Raw genomic sequence first — 18,663 nt, 5'->3', positions numbered from 1 at the left:
TCCCAAAATCCCGGGCAGGAACTCCATCCCAACATCCCGGGCAGGAATTCATCCCAAAATCCCGGGCAGGAACTCCATCCCAACATCCCAGACGGGAATTCCACCCCAAAATCCCGGGCAGGAACTCCACCCCAACATCCCGGGCAGGGATTCATCCCACCACCCCGGCCCGTGGCAGTGCAGCCTTTCCCTGTGTCCTGCCCCTCCACCCTTATCCAAAATCTCTCTCCCTGTCCCTCGCTGGGTCCCTGCAGCTCCTGAAGGCCACCGTGGGCTCACCCAGGCTGGACAGGCCCCGTTCCGTCCCTGGCAGCTCCCAAATTCCCAGCACGGCCCAGGCTGCCGTGCCAGGCCGGGACAGACCCGTGCCAGGCCGGGACAGACCCTGCAGTGACACCCAGGACGGGTTTGGCCCGGGACAGGCAGGGACAGACCCGTGCCAGGCCGGGCCAGGCCATGCAGTGACACCCAGGACAGGTTTGGCCCGGGCCAGGCCCTGCAGTGACACCCAGGACAGGTTTGGCCCGGGACAGGCAGGGACAGACCCGTGCCAGGCCGGGCCAGACCCTGCAGTGACACCCAGGACAGGTTTGGCCCAGGACAGACCCATGCCAGGCCGGGCCAGGCCCTGCAGTGACACCCAGGACAGGTTTGGCCCGGGCCAGGCCATGCAGTGACACCCAGGACAGGTTTGGCCCAGGACAGACCCGTGCCAGGCCGGGCCAGGCCCTGCAGTGACACCCAGGACGGGTTTTTTCCAGCTCTCCCACCTGGAGCTTGAGCACTTTTGCCAGCCCAGGAGGGAAAACTGGCAAAGCTCATTTCCATCCTGCCCTCCCGAGAAACTGTTAATTGCCTTTTTGCTTAATTAGCACGTGGGGTCGGTGGCAAGGAGAGGACAGTGCTGGAAAGCCTCACCCGTGCAGCGTGTCACCCCAACACTGGAGGTGCCCTGAAATCACCCAGGGTGGGGTGTCGGGCCCCAGCTCCAGCCCTCCCCTGGCTCTGCCCCTGCTCCCGGGGCAGAGGTCAGAGCTGCCTGTCGGGAGAAAGATGCAAACTACCATTTATTATTGTTATTATTATTATTGTTGTTGTTATTATTGTTATTATTATTATTGTTGTTGTTATTGTTATTATTGTTATTGTTATTATTGTTATTGTTATTATTGTTATTGTTAATATTGTTATTATCATTATTATAATCATTGCCATTATTACTATTATTGTTATATTTGTTATTATTATTACTATTATTGTTATATTTATTTTTTATTATTATTACCATTATTATTGTTGTTATCATTATTATTCTCATTATTATAATTATTGCTATTATTACTATTATTGTTATATTTATTATTATTACTATTATTATATTTATTATTTTTATTATTATTATCATTATTACCATTATTATTGTCATCATTATTATTATCATTATTATAATATTATAATTATTGCTATTATTACTATCATTGTTATATTTATTATTATTATTGTTATATTTATTATTATTTATTATTATTATTACCATTATTATTATTGTTGTTATCATTATTATTATCATTATTACAATTATTATAATTATGGCTACTACTACTATTATTGTTATATTTATTATTATTACTATTATTGTTATAATTATTATTATTACTATTATTGTTATATTTGTTATTATTATTAGGAAGGTATTTTTAATTAGCGGGGGGTGAAGTTGCAGAAGGGGCACAAGGAACACTCGGGGGTCTCTGGGGCGTCGCTGCCACGCTGCAGATTTTGGCCAGGAGAGCCCCCTGCCCACCCTCCCTTCCCCGGGCACCGGGACCCTTCCCCATCCCCATCCCCTCCCCTCCTCGGTTCGAGCGCACCGGGCCCTGCCCTGCCCCGGGGCACCCACCTGCCGCCATCTTGGGGGCATCCCCCGCCGCCTGCCCACCCCCTCCTCCTCCCGCAGCGCCCGCGGGGCCGCCCCATCCCCTCCCCCACCGCTCCCCTCCCCGCTCCCGCCGCCGTTTCCCCCCCGCCGCTCCCCCGGTTTAGCGGCGCGCGGCCCCTTTAAGACTCCCGCCGTGGGCGTGGCCTGTCGGGGCGTGTCCCTGAGGGCGTGGCCGGAGCAGCGAGCGGCGCGCGCGCCGATTGGGCGGCGCTCCCCGCGCGGCCCCGCCCTCCCTCCCTCCGGAGGGCGGCGCCGCCAGCCGCGGGGGCGGCGCTCCGGGGCCTCCCCCTCGCCTTTTTCCCTCAGAGACTGCCCCGCCCCGGCCTGAGGGCCGCAGCCCCCGCCGGAGCTCCCGGCGCCGGGCCGGCCCGCGGTGCTGCCCGCTCTGCTCGGGGCTGCGCTGCCCCGCTCACTGCCGGGTTAGGCGGCGCTGGTGCCGCCCCCAGCCCGGTACTGCTGCCCGGAGCGGCTCGGAGCGGAGCTGTCCGGCGGGCGGGGGTCGCGGCGCCGGCGGGACGGGCTCTGCCGGGGGCAGCGGCGGCCGCAGCGCCCCGCGGGGACGGCGTGAGGCGGATCCGTGCTCGGAGTTGTGTTTCCAAGGCGGTTTGTGCCTCGGGAAGCCGCGGGAGCGTTTCCCGTTCCCCTCGGGATCCCGGTCCCGCGGCAGCCGGTGCTGGGGGCGGTTGAGGAGCAGCGGCCGGGGAGCGCTCCCTGGAAGGGCTCCCCGGGAAGGGGTCCCTGGAAGGGCTCCCCTGGAAGGGCTCCCCGGGAAGGGGTCCCTGGAAGGGCTCCCCTGGAAGGGGTCCCTGGAAGGGCTCCCCGGGAAGGGGTCCCTGGAAGGGCTCCCCGGGAAGGGGTCCCTGGAAGGGCTCCCCTGGAAGGGCTCCCCTGGAAGGGCTCCCAAGGAAGGGCTCCCAAGGAAGGGCTCCCCGGGAAGGGCTCCCTGCAAGGGCTCCCCTGGAGGGGCTCCCCGGGAAGGGCTCCCCTGCAAGGGCTCCCAAGGAAGGGCTCCCAAGGAAGGGCTCCCAAGGAAGGGCTCCCTGGAAGGGCTCCCAAGGAAGGGCTCCCCTGGAGGGGCTCCCAAGGAAGGGCTCCCCGGGAAGGGCTCCCCTGGAAGGGCTCCCCTGGAAGGGCTCCCAAGGAAGGGCTCCCTGGAAGGGCTCCCTGGAAGGGCTCCCCGGGAAGGGCTCCCCGGGAAGGGCTCCCCGGGAAGTGCTCCCCACCCGCAGGAGCCGCCCCCGGCCGGGATGGGGCTGGATGGCCGCAGCCATCCCGAGGGAGAGGCTTTTTGGGGGGCTCCAGAGCGGGCAGCTCGCCCCCCAGGCACCGTGGTGGCCGCAGGGGGTTTTGGTGGGGTCTGAGCCGTCCCACACGAGGGTTCCCGAGAGGGGGAGAGCCGGGAGAGCCGGCGCTCCATGTGCTCTCCCTGCTCGAGCCCTCGCTCCGCGTTGTCCGGGGTTTGTTGCTGTGTTGTTGCTCGGATCTCAGCGTCCCTCAGTGTCTCATCATTCCTTCAAAATGGAAACTCGGGGCTCCAGCTCCGCTTCCCAGGCCAGGAGTCCTGGCTGAGAGGAATTCCCTCAGGAGGAATTCCTGTGCTCCGGGGATGCCCCTGCTGCTGTGTCTTGATGAATTTGTCTTCCCAAATACACCTTTTATCCTCAAACCCCTCGGGGACAGCAACGCTCTCCCCATTTCCCCATTAATGATCCTGGTGGGATTTCATCAGGCTTGGTGATCTTGGAGGGCTTTTCCAACCTTAATGATCCTGGTTCTGTTTTGGAGTTGTAGAAAACTGAGGCACAAAGTAGATTTCTCCAGGATTTCACAGGTGGTGTCTGGGGGAGCAGCACCATGAATCCAGGGCTCTGAAATTCTGACTTTCTGGCAGTTAAACATCTTTTCTCTCCTCTTTAGTCACCAGTCCTTTTTTTCCCCTCATCAGGGATATTTTGGGACTCATCACGACTCCCAGAAGTTCTAACTGCAGACAGTGACATAACAGCTCTTGGGTTTTCAGATTAAATGACATATGCAAGGGAAAAGGAGAAAATCAAATGGCATTTTCTCTCTCATGTAATTCCCACACACCCGAAAGTGGCTGTGAAATGTTTCTGGAAACAGTTGTAGATTTCTTAATTGAAAAAAAAATAAAAATCTGTAGCTGGTTTATTCCAGGAAATGATAAGATTGTTAGATTATCTTTCATGCTTTCTTTTTAATTATTAATTCAAGAGTGGGGTAGAGGTTGGGGAAGATCTGCTGGATCTTTGCTGCTGGATTTTTTTTGGGGGTTTCTTCTCAAATTTCCCTATTCCCCACAAACCAGGAAGGATGTGGAGTGAACATGTGTGGATATCTACCAAGTTTATTTCCAGGGCAACTTGAATTTTCCAACCCACGTACTTTATAAGCTGCTTTTTTTGCCATTTTAAGGCTGTTTGTGTTTGGGGAATTGAAATGCCAGAGTTCAACAGGAAGAATTCCTGGTTTTTGATGGGAAGTTGCCTTGTGGCCTTTGGCTCTGCTGACAGATACAGGCCTGAGCTGCCACAGGGAGGGGATTTTGGAATCCTGAGCTGGGTTTTGCTGCTCATCAGACACTGAAATTGATAATTGTGACTGCAAGGCAGCTCCTGGCTGGGGTCACAGGGAAGTTGGCATTGTTCTCCTGGGAGCACACTGCTCTCTCCAGTAATCCCAGGATTCTTCCATGCTCTAAAAATGTGATTTTTAAAAGATCCAGTGGATGTGGGGAGGATTCTGGAGAGGTTTTCCCATCCAGAAATCCAGGATTGGTGGCCCCAGTTCACCTCAGCCTCACCTAACTCGATTTTCTTCCTGTGCCTTGCACTGGCACCATTTGGGATGAAGTTTTCCATGTTCCTCTGGGAATTCCGGGTGCCTCAGGCTCTGAAGGAGTTCATCAGCTCTTCCACAAGTGAGGCCTCTTGCTTTACATCTTTGAGGTCACTTGAGCTGTCCTGAGGATGCTCAGCATGTGTCCGAGTGCTTTTTGAGTCGTTTGCTGGCTGTGCTGGTGGCTGTGCCCTTCAGGTGATGTTTCAGTGGGTGATCTCTGCGTTCGTGTTGCTCACACAAGAAATGGGACCCAAACCCAGGCGCCAGCAGCGGGTTTGGACAGGTTCGGGGTCTTTCTTTGAGGGGAAATTTTGAATATCTTACCTTGTAGCTATAAAGTAACAACTAAACCTTTGCCTTCTATAACTATGAGAACATCTTTTAATTTTTTATCCCCCAGAACATGGTGATGAGTTTCCGAGTCTCAGATCTTCAGATGTTGCTGGGTTTTGTTGGCAGGAGTAAAAGCGGACTAAAACACGAACTAGTGACCCGAGCTTTGCAGCTGGTCCAGTTTGACTGCAGCCCCGAGGTGTTCAAGAAGATCAAGGAGCTCTACGAGACTCGCTACAACAAGAAGGGCTCGGAGGTGCCGGCGGCGCCGGCGCGCGCCGAGGGCCTGGCCCTGCACTCGCCGTCCCTGGAGCGCGGCAGCGCCGTGCCCCGCGCCCTGCCCGCCGCCAGCCTCGACTACCCTGCCCTCTATGGCAAATACCTGAACGGACTGGGCAGGCTGCCCCCCAAGGTGGCCAAGCCCGAGGTGCGCTTGGTCAAGCTGCCCTTTTACACCACGCTGGACGAGCTGTTGAAGCCCACGGAGTTAGGTGAGGTCGGGGCCTGCGGGGTGTTTGTGTTGCTGAAGGAGCGGTGGTTTGGAGGGGTTGCTGAAGTTGTGTGGCAGGAGAGGCTGCTGGTTGGGGTGCTGAGGTCTCTCTCTTCCCCCACCTCTCTTTTTTCTCCCCTTCTCTCTTTTCCCCCTCTCTTTTCCACCCTTTCCTCTCTCTTTTCTCTCTCTCTCTTTTCCCCCTTTCTCCCTCTCTCTTTTCCCCCCTTTCCTCTCTCCTTTCCCCCTTCTGTCTCTCTCTCTTTTCCTCCCCTTCTATCTCTCTCTTTCCCTCCCCTTCTCTCTCTTTTCTCTCTCTCTCTTTTCCCCCTTTCTCTCTCTCTTTTCCCCCCTTTCTCTCTCTCTTTTCCCCCCTTTCTCTCTCTCTTTTCCCCCCTTTCTCTCTCTCTTTTCCCCCCTTTCTCTCTCTCTTTTCCCCCCTTTCTCTCTCTCTTTTCCCCCCTTTCTCTCTCTCTTTTCCCCCCTTTCTCTCTCTCTTTTCCCCCCTTTCTCTCTCTCTTTTCCCCCCTTTCTCTCTCTCTTTTCCCCCCTTTCTCTCTCTCTTTTCCCCCCTTTCTCTCTCTCTTTTCCCCCCTTTCTCTCTCTCTTTTCCCCCCTTTCTCTCTCTCTTTTCCCCCCTTTCTCTCTCTCTTTTCCCCCCTTTCTCTCTCTCTTTTCCCCCCTTTCTCTCTCTCTTTTCCCCCCTTTCTCTCTCTCTTTTCCCCCCTTTCCTCTCTCTTTTCCCCCTTTCTCTCTCTCTCTCTTTTTCTCCCCCTTCTCTCTCTCTTTCCCACCCTCTCTCTCCCCTCTCTCTTCCCCCATGCTCAGAATTTACAGAGGAATATTTATCTCTGGGCTTGCCATTGCTAAAAAGTGGCTGACAAAAGATGGAGAGCAGCTTTTTACAGAGAGGGAGAGTGCTGGGGAGGGGGGAGTGGTCTCAGACTAAAAGAGGAGAGCTTTAGATGGGATCTTGGGGAGCAGTTCTTCCCTCTGAGGGTGAGGAGGCCCTGGCACAGGGAAGGAGGAGCTGTGGCTGCCCTGGAGGTGTCCAAGGCCAGGTTGGAGCACCCTGGGACAGTGGAAGGTGTCCCTGCCTGTGGGGTGGACTGGGATGATCCTTCAGGTCCTTCCCAGTCCAAATCCCGGATTTTCCTCAGACCTGGAGTGTTCTCACTTTGGGATGTGACTTGGAATCCCACCTGGTTTGGTTCCTGTGGGTTGTGCAGCCACATTCTACACTAAGGCTGGTTTTCAGCACTGGAAATCCCTGACCTGAAGCATCTCTGGATAAAAGAGGGTGGCAACACCTCAAACTGCATTTTTGACTTTTTTTTTTGTGCTTGTGACAGTTATTTTGTGTGGTGCTGTGTGTTTTGAGGGGTAACCAGTAAAACTGGAAGAAGAGCTTTTTCCCTGGGGTGTGGAGACTGATTTTTCATTATTTTCGTTTGGAGAAACAAAGAATGCTGTTAACTGATGTTAAATAGAATATTCTGGTAGCAAATTCAGCATGTCCAGAGAGTTGAGTTCTGCTGAGTGTCTCATAAATTCATGTGGTAACGTCAGAATTCTCTACCAAATGATTCTACAACTTGAGCTGGTCTGGCTCTGCTGAAAATACATTTGTTGTGGCTTGGGGGAAAAAATAAAGATTTGATTGTGCAGAAACAAAAAGATAAAGGTCTAATTAGTCAGATTTTATGTAATTTCTTCTTCATTTGAAGGCATTAATGCTGTGACAAAACAGCTGAGTGGTGCCAGAGTAAGCTCAAAGATGATAATTGTGTGGGGAATGGTTTGTTAGTGTTAAATGTGTGTTAGTCAGCAATTCCAAGATGGGATTCTGAAGGAAAACAAATTTCCAAGAGGTGGAAGCATCCAGAGACAGGCGAGGCTGGGATTGCCAGGTTCTGTTCCAGGTTGCCATTAAATGTCCCCTGCACCAGCCCAGGGCTCATTAAATGCATTCTGTGCCCTGGCAGGTGCCACCTCCCCTGGGCCAGAGCTCCCTGCAGGGCTCTGGCTGATTTCCCTGCTGGGGCAGAGGTTCTGTGGAGCCAGCAGCAGCTGGGCACCTCAGGATGCTCAGGTCTCACACCTGAGCAGGCTGCACCTCCCACATTTTGGGCTTCTTTTCCACCAGCAATTTAATTTTTGTATAAAGGAAGAGTGAGCTGGTGGAAATGCAAAATAAACCATGAGCAGCTTCTCATTTTTCCTAATCAGGTCTGCTTTGTCTTTGTGTGGCTGAACAAGCAGCAGGGCTCAGTTTATTGGCAGTTTCTTAATCTGAAGCATTAAAATTACCTTTTTGTTATTGTCCTTGTCAATCATCACTTGCTAAAAATACCTCATAAAATGCTTTACTTTCTGCTGGTTGTTTTTGTCAGGAGGTATTTGGGCGGAAACTGGAATTAAACACAAAGTCCCACAAAGATATCTTAATTCTTACTTCTGAAATTTATTTTTGCAAGTTCCATTTGCATTTTTAAAGCAGAAAAGGGACCAGAGGGGAAGCACCTGCAGGGACTCAAGTTGTCACCAGGTCTTCCAAGAGCTGCTGAGGTTTTACCCTTCCTTCATCTCCTCTTTTTCATACAAAAGTGCATTTTCTTCCTTCTGAAATCCTGTTGGCTTTGAATAACCAAGCAATGGAAGTGAGGCAAAGCAAAAACCCAATTCTTGCTGTTTTAAATAATTTTTAAAAAGCTGGTTTAGCACTTCCTCTTTGTGTTCCTCCCGTGACTTTCAGCAGCTCAGGGTCTGAACTTTGCTTAGAGCCACAAAACTGAAAATAAAACATGTTTGGATTGAAGTACAGGTTGCAACAAAAGTTCCCCACGTCTCAAGCTTCATCTTCCTCACATTAAATGCACATCAATTAAACTTGATCTTAAAATTATCAGTGTGCAAAAGGCCCCAGTTAATGCTGGGCTCTCTCAAGCCTCTCTGAGGGTGAGCTGCTGTCCCACCCTCAAGGTCAGGGGGTTTGAAATCGTGTTTTGTCTCTTCCAGCTGCTTTTTGTGTTGCTTTTTTATTATCTGAGCTAATCTTTTTTGTTGCTGGGGTTGTTTTCTTTCTTTTCCAGAACTTGCCTGCTCAGTCTGGTTGGTTTTGGGCTTTTGTGTCAGGCTCAGGTCTCCTCTTGGGCTTCTTGAGGATGTGGTCACACTGTGACACCACTGATGTGGTGAGCTGATGGCTCTTGAATTATTTGAGGGGAGGAAAAATAATTTTAAAAAGAGAAAAATCAACTCCAAAGCCTGTGCTGGTCGTATTGAGCAGTGAGCAATAAATGAGCAAAACTCTAATCAAAGCAGAATTACCAAAACAGGTGAAAACTGCAATTGTGGGGTGTGGGAGAAAACAAGACTTGGAGATAAACAGAGCATAACAATCACCTCGTGCTCAGAGCTGCTGTGCTCAGTTTGATGGACACTTTTCTTCCCTCCTCAGTTCCACAGAATAATGAGAAGCTCCAGGAAAGTCCATGCATTTTTGCATTAACACCAAGACAAGTGGAGCTGATCAGAAATTCCAGGTACAGTTTAAGAAAATGCAGCTGCATAATTCCATCATTCCACGTTCCCTGCCTGTGGGAGCTTTTGTTCTCTGCAAGGGAGCAGGATTTGTGTGAGGACATCAGCAGAGAGCTTGGGGGGAGTGGGAGCTGCAAATTCCCCCCTGCAGGTCCTTAAGTTTCACTTGTGCTGCTCTAATCTCCCTCTGGAATGGTGCATTGGGGCAGGGAAATGGGGATGGAATCGTGGATGACCTAAATTCTCTGCTGAGCTGCTGGGGTGAGTGTCTGCAGGTTCAAAAGGCAGAGTGTGAGGCTGTTTGCATCTGAAAGGAACTTCCTTGGTGGGGAGGAGGCTGCAGGAGCTGCCTGGGGAAACATCTGGGATTAGGATTTACCCTGACCTCTGTCAGCTGCAACTTTTGAGTCAAACAAAGACTCTCCTCAGAGGTGGCAGTGCAGGCAGGGAGGTTTCCTCTTGGCTGACCTGCTCCCGTCATGCAGAAGAATTCCTCCAAAAATTCAACATAAAACCTTTGAATGTTTCTCTTTGTCATAAATTAAAGAGCTGGAGAAAGAATAGCTTGGTTGTTTTGCCTCCTGATAAAATATCCTTGTTGTGTCTTCCGTTTCTTTCCTGATTCCAGTTAAAATTTCCAGTTAAAATCCTGTCAGGAATAGCCCTGATGGAAATTGCAATATTCACAGTGGGGCCTTAATATTCAGTCCCTTGGTTTGCATGAACAGCTTCAGCTGAATAATTAAACACAGAGAGTCTTGAACACTGTCAGGTAAACCTGACCTTAAAACCCAGTTTTTAGAAATTCTCACAAATCACCAGAAGGCACCTGAACAGTTTTAAAAACCCAGAGAAAAGCTGTGGATTAGTGCATCAGGAAAAAAAAAAATAATTACAGGATCATTGATATTTGCAGGGGGAATTGTACAATTTAAATAAAGTTCTGGGAGGTAATTTTCTGAAGTTCTATTTTAAAAAATTAGGAACAAGGAAAGTTTTGAGTCTGGCAGCTGGTTTGGTTGATTTTTTTGGGGATAGAGATTTCTTTTACATAATTAATTTGAAGTTTTCTGTTCTTTCTTTTATCAGGGAGTTGCAGCCCGGTGTGAAATCGGTTCAGGTGGTGCTCAGGTAGGTCTGGGCTGGGCTCATTGAACATCAGGGGCAGAGCAGGAGAGGAGGGAATGTTCCAGCATGGATTTCATGGCTCCAGAGAGAATTTCCAGTGAACTTTTTGTTCTTGGGCCTCACAGCAGCATCTTAAACTCCACTTTTGAACCTCGAGCAGAAACAGCAGAGTCCCACCTGGATGGGCCCTGCTGAGGGAGCCTGGATTGGGATGGGGATGGGGCCTGTGGGAGCTGGGGATGTGCAGAGTGTGGGGATATTATGGGATGTGTTGTTTCTGCCCAGAATCTGCTACACAGACACCAGCTCCCCTCAGGAGGATCAGTACCCTCCCAACATCGCCGTCAAGGTGAACCACAGCTACTGCTCCGTGCCGGTGAGGACTGGGGCTGGGAGGGGAACTGGGGGAGAATTTATGGACTGTGCAAGGAAATGGCTTTCCTGATGAATGCCACATTATAAAAGTGCACTGCTTAGTTTAAAGCTAATTTTTAATGGATTAGCCATGTTGTTAAAGAGCTGTTCTGTGTGAAGGCTCAATCCTGTTTGCTTTGTGCTGTATTCAGCTCCTTCTCCCCATCCCTGAGACTGGGGCTGAGTGGAATTGAATGGAGCTGATCAACAGATGTACCTCGAGTAAAAAACAAATCTCTGTATTTAATCTTGCTGCTCTAGGGCTACTACCCCTCAAACAAACCCGGGGTGGAACCCAAGAGGCCCTGCAGGCCCATCAACCTCACCCACCTCATGTACCTGTCCGCGGCCACCAACCGCATCACGGTCACCTGGGGCAACTACGGCAAGGTGAGAGCCCAGGCACCCCCAGAGCTGCCCGGGCAGCCCTGCAGAGCAGCCTCCTCATCCTCTGCTGCCTCTCTCCCCAGAGCTACTCGGTGGGGCTGTACCTGGTGCGGCAGATGACCTCAGCAGAGCTGCTGCAGAGGTTGAAAACCATCGGCATCAAACACCCGGAGCTCTGCAAAGCGCTGGGTGAGTGGCTCAGGGAGGGTCTGCGTGCAGCCTGCTGGGGAAGAACCACCACCTTTCCCACCTCTGCTCCCCCCCAGCTGTGTAAACCCCACTTTTTATCTGAACAGACTTGCTGAGCTGTGTGTGAGCCGTGGGAGGTCACCCCAAAGCCGTGGTTCTGGTGGCTCAGCTCTGTAGTTGGCTGTAGGATTTGTGCCGGGTCGTGGCGTGCCGGTGTCGTTGTGACTGCAGGGGCTTCATGCCTTCAGCTGAGTCAGTGTGAGCAGCACTGACCCTCGGGATTTCCAAAGGAGATTTCTGGAGCGAGGGATCCTGGTGACAATGTCCTGGGACTCCTTGGGGTGGCAGTGAGATGTCACCAGCAGCACTTTGATATGCCTTGAGAGCTTCAGAGAAGAGATGGTCCCCAGAGATGTTATCCCAAACCACTCAGGTAAATCCTCCTGGTATGAGGCTCGTGTAAAACATTACTGGAAATGAGGGGAAATTACTTTTCCAAGGTGGACTCTGACTTGGAGCTCACAAGTGTGGAAGATGCCCAGTTTTTCATGTTGCTGGACAAAACCTTCTCACTGTTTCATTCTGCGTGGGAGAACTGACCCTGTGATCCTGATGATCTTTAGCACTGTCCAGATCCTGGAAAACAGCTCCCAAGGATAAGAAACTGTCAGGGAATCCCAGGATGGTTTGGGTTGGAAGGACCTTAAAGCCCATCCAGTGCCACCCCTGCCATGGCAGGGACACCTCCCACTGTCCCAGGCTGCTCCCAGCCCTGTCCATCCTGGTTTTGGGCACTTCCAGGGATCCTGGGGCAGCCCCAGCTGCTCTGGGCACCCTGTGCCAGGCCTGCCCACAGGGAGGAATTCTGCACGTCTTAACCCCAATTTCCCCTCCTCAAGCCATTCCCCCTTGTCCTGTCACTACAGTTCCTAATGAAGAGCCCCTTTCCAGCATCCCTGGAGCCCCTTAGGGACTGGAATGCTGCTGGGAGGTCTCCACTCACCCTTCTCTTCTCCAGGCTGAGCTTCCTCAGCCTGCCAGTCTTGCAGGTGGATGGTAGTCCACAGGGAAGGTGATTCCAGGTGTATCCAGCCTGCAGACACCTGGATTTTGGGCAGGGATCAGTTGTATTTGGTGACTTGAAATAAAACCTAATAAGAGCAATGTCTAATTTCAGCTCTTTCTTGTTTTTGTGCTTGGAAGTTGTTTGGATATCCAGACCTGGCCGACCTGAGGAGATCCTCAACTTTGCTTTTCTAGCTCTGGTCTGCTCTGCAAATAATTCCCTCTCACTGAAGCTGCCCTTTGGCTTCAGTCACATCTCACTGCTGACTCATCTTGCTTTGCATAAAATTCTGTGGAACTTAATACAGGAACATTGTCTGAGAACAGATCATGGCTTTGGATCCAAAATCCTGATCTGGAGATCCTGGAAAATTCTCCTTCCCAGGTCTCCCAGTAATTGCTGCACAGAGAAAGATCTTACAAAGAACTTCATAAAAAATTAAGCTTGGATGAAAAGGCTCCTAATGTGAGGAAAACAAGCCCAAATCTTGTAATCTCCTGGGAATTTCACATCTGAGAAGTCACTCTCTAATTAAAGCTGGGTGTTGCAGAGCTGCATGTAGCCTCATTGTCTGGAGACATCTTGTTATGATCTGAAAAGGTCAAAAGAAATGGTTGACTTGCTCCAAAGAAAAACGGTGATGGAAGAGGCAGTTGCAGACAGCAGTGGGAGCAGCAGCTCCTCCTCAGGACTTGGGGAGCAGTTCAAAGCTCCTTTTGTTGATTTTTGCACCTTGGTGTGGGACCTGCACACGTGGGACCTGCCCATCTGCTGCTTGCTTTGATTTCCCTGCTGCTCCTCTGGGTTTTCCTTTCAGGCTGCAGCAGCAGGGGCAGGATTCCTCCTTTCCTGACATCTGATTCTTCCAGCTCTGTGCTGGGTGGCTGCTGTGCCTGGTTTTGCATGGCTGCCTTGCTCTGAGCTGTCTGCCTGGTACCTCTGGGCCTGTTCGTGCTTCCTGTGGAATGTTCTGGAATGAAGGAGGTGCCAGCAGAGAGGCCAGGGAGTGACGGCAGTGCTGAGGGGAGGCTTGACAACCTGATGGCAGAAGGATGGGATGTGTTTTCCCTGTCTGTTTGCTCACTTGTGGGGGGACTTGCTGTGAGCTGGAAGTGCTGGGGGGAGACATTTCCCCCCATCCTGCTGCCACAGAGCTCAGGAGGGAATTAACCCCACCGTGCCCAGGCTGGAGCTGAATCCAGGTGTTCATTCCCTCCCTGACAGGGAAAGTGATGCACACACACCCCAGGGCTGGGCTGAGCTGCTTCCCCTGTGCTGCCCAGCGCTGCCAGGGGCTGAGTTTTGTTAAATGTTGTGTCCTCTGCTCTCCCTGCAGTGAAAGAGAAGCTACGCCTGGACCCTGACAGTGAAATCGCCACCACCGGGGTGCGAGTGTCCCTCATCTGTCCGGTGAGACCCTGCAGGCTTCTCGTGGAACTGCACTTCGGCTTGGAAGGGAGCTTAAAGCCACCCAGTGCCACCCCTGCCATGGCAGGGCCACCTCCCACTGTCCCAGGCTGCTCCAGCCTGGCTTTGGGACTGCCAGGGATCCAGGGGCAGCCTCAGCTGCTCTGGGAATTCCATCCCAGGGCCTCCCCACCCTCACAGCCAGGAATTCCTTCCCAATATTCCCTCTGGCAGTGGGAAGCCATTCCCTATGTCGTGTCCCTCCATCTTTTGTCCCCAGTCCCTTTCCAGCTCCCTTGGAGCCCCTTCAGGCACTGGAACCTCAGCTCTCCCAGCCTAATCCAGAACCAAGGAGCTCTGTTGTGTGTTTTAGTCTGGTTTTAGTCTGTTTTAATCTGTTTTTTGCCAAGAACCCAAGCCATACTCTCAGACCAGCTTTGCAAACTCGCAGATGTTTTTCCTTCTGAGGGGATCTGGGGCTCCCTCAGGTGTCCAGGCTGATGCTCTGCTCTCTGCTCCCACAGCTGGTGAAGATGCGCCTGTCGGTGCCGTGCCGGGCCGAGACCTGTGCACACCTGCAGTGCTTTGATGCCGTCTTCTACCTACAGATGAATGAGAAAAAGCCCACATGGATGTGCCCCGTGTGTGACAAACCTGCCCCCTACGACCAGCTCATCATTGATGGGTGAGTTTTGCACCTCTCTGCCCTTTCCCCTTCCCCACTGGGTGCAGCACCCAGCTCTTGGTTGGAGTTCACTCTGAAACTGTTGGAAGTTCGTTCTGCTGGTGCAGAATATTCTGGTTTCAGTGTTTTGGTGTGTTAGAGCAAGCTGGGAGGGAGCAGGCTTGTGATGCAGCATTTTTGGGGTGAGTTTGGAAGCAGCTTTGTGCCCCCAAATTCTGGGAGCCTTCTGTACACTGGGACCACTGAGATCCTCGCGGTGCTGGCCAAGGACTGGTGGAACAGCACACGTGGTTCCTGCCTGCTGGGAAGTGATCCCCACCCTCCTGGCTGTGTGATTGGCCTCCACTGCAGGTTCCCTCAAGAGCAGGGAGCGTTTGGGGTGCTGTTTGGGGTGGCTCCAGCTCCCCTGGCACAGGGAAGTGAGCAGACCAGTCTGTTCCCAGCCTCACCGAGGGTTCCTCTGTGGGCCCTGGGCAGATCCAGGAGCTGTGGCTTTCCAGGCAGCCTGGAGCAGCCCCAGCACAGATAACCTGTTTGCTTTGTCCCCTGGCCAACCCTGACAGGAAAATCCAGTTCCTTGGAGATCTCTGACAGGGGGAGATGAAGGGGAAGCTGTGAGGGGTGGGATTGTGGAGCCCACACAGGTCAGCCATGCCCGTGTCCTGCACGAGGAGCAGCAGGATGTCCCTGGAGAAGGCTCAGCAGACTTTTGTCCCTGCTCAGGGCTGGGTTTGATGCCAGTTCTGCTGGGTGAAGTCCTTCCCAGATTCCCTGGAAGTGAGAGAGGGAAGCTGGCACTCAGCTGGGTGCTGGGAGTCAGGAAAGAGCCGGAGGCTCCCGAGCAGGGAGGGAGGTGGTTGGTCAGGTCTGGGATCCTCAGGGCCTTGTCAGCTTTTTGGGAGCTGCAGCTTGGTGCTTGCTGTGCTGGTGATGGGATTGGCTGTGGGAACAGTTCCTACAGGAGCTGGGGAAAGCTGGAACTCTCCCACTGGGGTGCCACAAAGTTTTCCTGACCTTGGAAGTCTTTCCACTAGGAGTTCTCCTTCCTCCTGAAGAAAAGTGCTCAAGTGCAGGAAGGAGTGAGGCCTGGCAGAGCAGCATTTCCAAATAAACATCCCAGGCTAACAGTAGGACACAGGGAATAAAGCAAGTCCCCAGTTCCTCTGGAATCAGGGCCTCATTCCAGGTGTATTTTCATGGTGTTCCTGGTGCAGGAATGTTGTTCTGGTGGCTGTTGTGGAGATTTGGGAAATAAAACTGGGAAGGAAGGGAAGTGCTGCTTGTTGGATTGCTGAGTTCCTAATGCCAAAGGAGATCTCACCTTTTGCTAAAGCCTTGTGGGAATGTCCCTGGGAATGTCCCATGGCATGGGGCAGCAGCCGCCTGCCTGGAAGCAGTGCCTGGGAAACTGGGTGAGGAGGCAAAACTGTCTTTAATTGCAGCTAATTAAGCTGGTAGTTGATGATTGGGGTGCGTGGACAGGAAGGGCTGGGATGGAGTTGCACTGTCAGAACCTGCGCTGGTTTTATGGGGAATAAAGTCCGTGACTCCAAGGGCTCTCAGCTCAGGTTCCTCCTGGCTGCACGGTCACTGCACACACCCTGCTGACTGCCAGGCTGTGACAGCTCCTCCTGTCCCCTCTGCAGGCTCCTGTCCAAGATCCTGACAGAGTGTGAAGATGCAGATGAGATCGAGTACCTGGTGGATGGCTCCTGGTGCCCCATCCGAGCCGAGAAGGAGCGGAGCTGCAGCCCTCAGTGTCCAATCCTGGTTCTAGGTGAGCCTCCCTGGGGGAAATCACACAATTCCAGAATGGCTTGGCTTGGAAAGGACCTGCAGGGTCATCCAGTGCCACCCCTGCCGTGGCAGGGCCACCTCCCACTGTCCCAGGTTGCTCCAAGCCCTGTCCAGCCTGGCCTTGGGCACTGCCAGGGATGCAGGGCAGCCACAGCTGCTCTGGGCACCCTGTGCCAGGGCCTGCCACCCTCACAAGGAAGAATTTCTCCCCAGTATTCCCTCTGGCAGTGGGAGCCATTCCCTGTGTCCCGTCCCTCCATCCCTTGTCCCAGATCCCTCCCCAGCTCTCCTGGAGCCCCTTTAGGCTCTGGCAGTGGCTCTGAGCTGTCCCTGGAGCCCTGCCTTGCCCAGGCAGGAGTGTTGCTCAGTCCCTGAGCTGGCAGGATGGCCTGACGTGCTCCTCCTGCCCTGCCAGGCTCCTCGGACGTGAACGGGCTCCTGGCCCCTGCCAACGGCACCGGCGAGAACGGCAAAGCCCCGGCGGACGTTGTGGATTTAACACTGGACAGCTCATCCTCCGAGGAGGACGAGGAGGAGGATGAGGAGGAGGATGATGATGATGAGGGACCCCAGCCCAAACGACGCTGCTCTTACGAGAAAGGTTTAGTCTCTGCCTGCTGACTGCAGCTCGCAATTCCCGACGGACAGACTTGAATACTCTGGTGCTTATTAAACTGGAGGAGGGGGAGAACGTCCTCTCCCACCTCATCTCCCTCCCTCCCTCATCTCCCGTGACTTTCCTATTCCAAATTACTCATTAAAACGAGAGAAAAAAAAGAAAAGAAAAAAAAAACCACAAAACGACATAAACAAAACAAAAAAAAAACAAAAAACCATTGAGCTGCTTCTTGGTTGGAAAACGACCCCACTCAGAGCCTGACCCTGAACTGGAGCCTGAAGTAAAGAAAGTGTCTTAAGCCAGGCAGGATCCTCCCTCACCTGGATCCGGGATCGGGGGAGCTCCCTGCACACCTCCAGGACACCCACCCCTGCATCTCCAAAGCCGTGTGCAGTTCGATCCTCTTGTTAATTAACCATTCCTTAATTAATCTAAAGGTTTTGCTGGACGTGTGAGTCCGGGGCGGGGCGGGGAGGGCTCTGGGGGGGGTTGTGTGACCCAGAGAGGATAGAGGGGGGTTTCTAGGGGTGGGACTGGGGGCATGGGGTGCCGGGGGTGAGATGTCCTCTTGGAAGTGGCACTGTTCTAGCTCAGAGCTCCAGCAGCTCTGCACCTCATGTAAAGAGACACGGTTGGAATTTTAACCTAATCCCAAGGGAAGTGTAGAGATTTGTGCAGTAGTGACTCGTTTTAGTTGAGCAGAAGCCATGGGGGGGTTGGGGGGTGGGAGGGGAGGGCTCGAACCACAGATCTGTTGTATTTTTGAAGTGCAATAACTTTGGTGTTTTTGAAGACTGACAAGGGCTGCGCATTCCCTTTTCGTTGAGGTTGGTTCTGGAGGCGGCCGTGACCTGCAGGCACCCCAGGGATGGGGACAGGGACCTGCAGGTCACCTCAGGCATGGGGACAGGGACCTGCAGGACATCTCAGGCCTGGAGATGGGGACAGTGACCTGCAGGTCACCCCCACTGACCTGGGGATGGGGACAGGGACCTGCAGGCCACCTCAGGCATGGGGACAGGGACCTGCAGGACATCTCAGGCCTGGGGACAGGGACCTGCAGGCCACCTCAGGCATGGGGACAGGGACCTGCAGGACATCTCAGGCCTGGAGATGGGGACAGTGACCTGCAGGTCACCCCCACTGACCTGGGGATGGGGACAGTGATGTGCAGGTCACCCCAGGCCTGGGGACAATGACCTGCAGGCCACCCCCACACCCAGGCCTGGGGACAGGGACCTGCAGGTCACCCCCACTGACCTGGGGATGGGGACAATGACCTGCAGGCCACCCCCACACCTGGGCACACCTGGCACCACGAGCAGGAGCAGGGCAGGGGTGTCCTTCCAGAAAATGCCGGGTGGGGGAATCTCAGTTTTTAGCCAACTACCTCGGTAACTCCAATTCAGGTTTCTTTGAGCCCCGAGCCCGTCCGGGCGGGCGCGAGGGCGGGGCCCGGCCGCCCCGGCCCCTCCACTCCTCTGTCCCAGCCTTTGGCCCCAGAGCCAAAGCTCCTCCTGTGCTCTTTGGTGGCAAAACGTTGTTGCTTTTGAGTTTGCCAAGCGTCACCTTTTTGACTTTGTCTTGGAGAGTTTCTGTCCCGGCCTCTGCGTCAGCTCTGCTGTTCCCACGGGCTCTGCTTTGCTCTGCACCTCGCTGGCTTTTCCCCCTGGAGCTCAGGATGAGCCGGGAGGGAGCTGGCCCTGCCCCTGGGCTGGGTGAGGGGCAGGGGCCACGTCCCTGTGCCCGGAGCTGGCCTGAGACCCCCGAGGGTCTTGGTGTTGCTGGGCACTGCCAGACCCCA

General features: G+C 53.2%; 1 protein-coding gene across 1 annotated transcript; it reads left to right on the top strand.

Moving 5' to 3' along the window:
- Positions 1 to 3,216: 3,216 nt before the first annotated feature.
- PIAS4 (protein inhibitor of activated STAT 4) lies at positions 3,217 to 17,066 on the top strand. The gene is made up of 10 exons (XM_039702421.1): positions 3,217 to 5,625; positions 9,085 to 9,169; positions 10,257 to 10,298; positions 10,581 to 10,671; positions 10,971 to 11,099; positions 11,180 to 11,285; positions 13,688 to 13,761; positions 14,283 to 14,443; positions 16,090 to 16,220; positions 16,656 to 17,066. Exons 1-10 carry the CDS (start codon positions 5,205 to 5,207, stop codon positions 16,859 to 16,861), a joined length of 1,446 nt encoding a protein of 481 aa, XP_039558355.1. The 5' UTR covers positions 3,217 to 5,204; the 3' UTR covers positions 16,862 to 17,066.
- Positions 17,067 to 18,663: the final 1,597 nt, after the last annotated feature.

The sequence above is a fragment of the Passer montanus genome, unplaced genomic scaffold (genome assembly GCF_014805655.1).
Source record: "Passer montanus isolate IOZ18808 unplaced genomic scaffold, ASM1480565v1 scaffold156, whole genome shotgun sequence".
Taxonomy (NCBI): domain Eukaryota; kingdom Metazoa; phylum Chordata; class Aves; order Passeriformes; family Passeridae; genus Passer; species Passer montanus.
Note: the sequence above shows the minus strand (reverse complement) of the source record. Positions and strands in the feature narration are given on the sequence as shown.

Coding starts and splice junctions, on each gene's coding strand:
- PIAS4 (XM_039702421.1), top strand. CDS start 5,205: ATGGTGATGAGTTTCCGAGTCTCAGATCTTCAGATGTTGCTGGGTTTT. Junction 9,170..10,256: donor GAGCTGATCAGAAATTCCAG/GTACAGTTTAAG, acceptor TTCTTTTATCAG/GGAGTTGCAGCCCGGTGTGA. Junction 10,299..10,580: donor TCGGTTCAGGTGGTGCTCAG/GTAGGTCTGGGC, acceptor GTTTCTGCCCAG/AATCTGCTACACAGACACCA.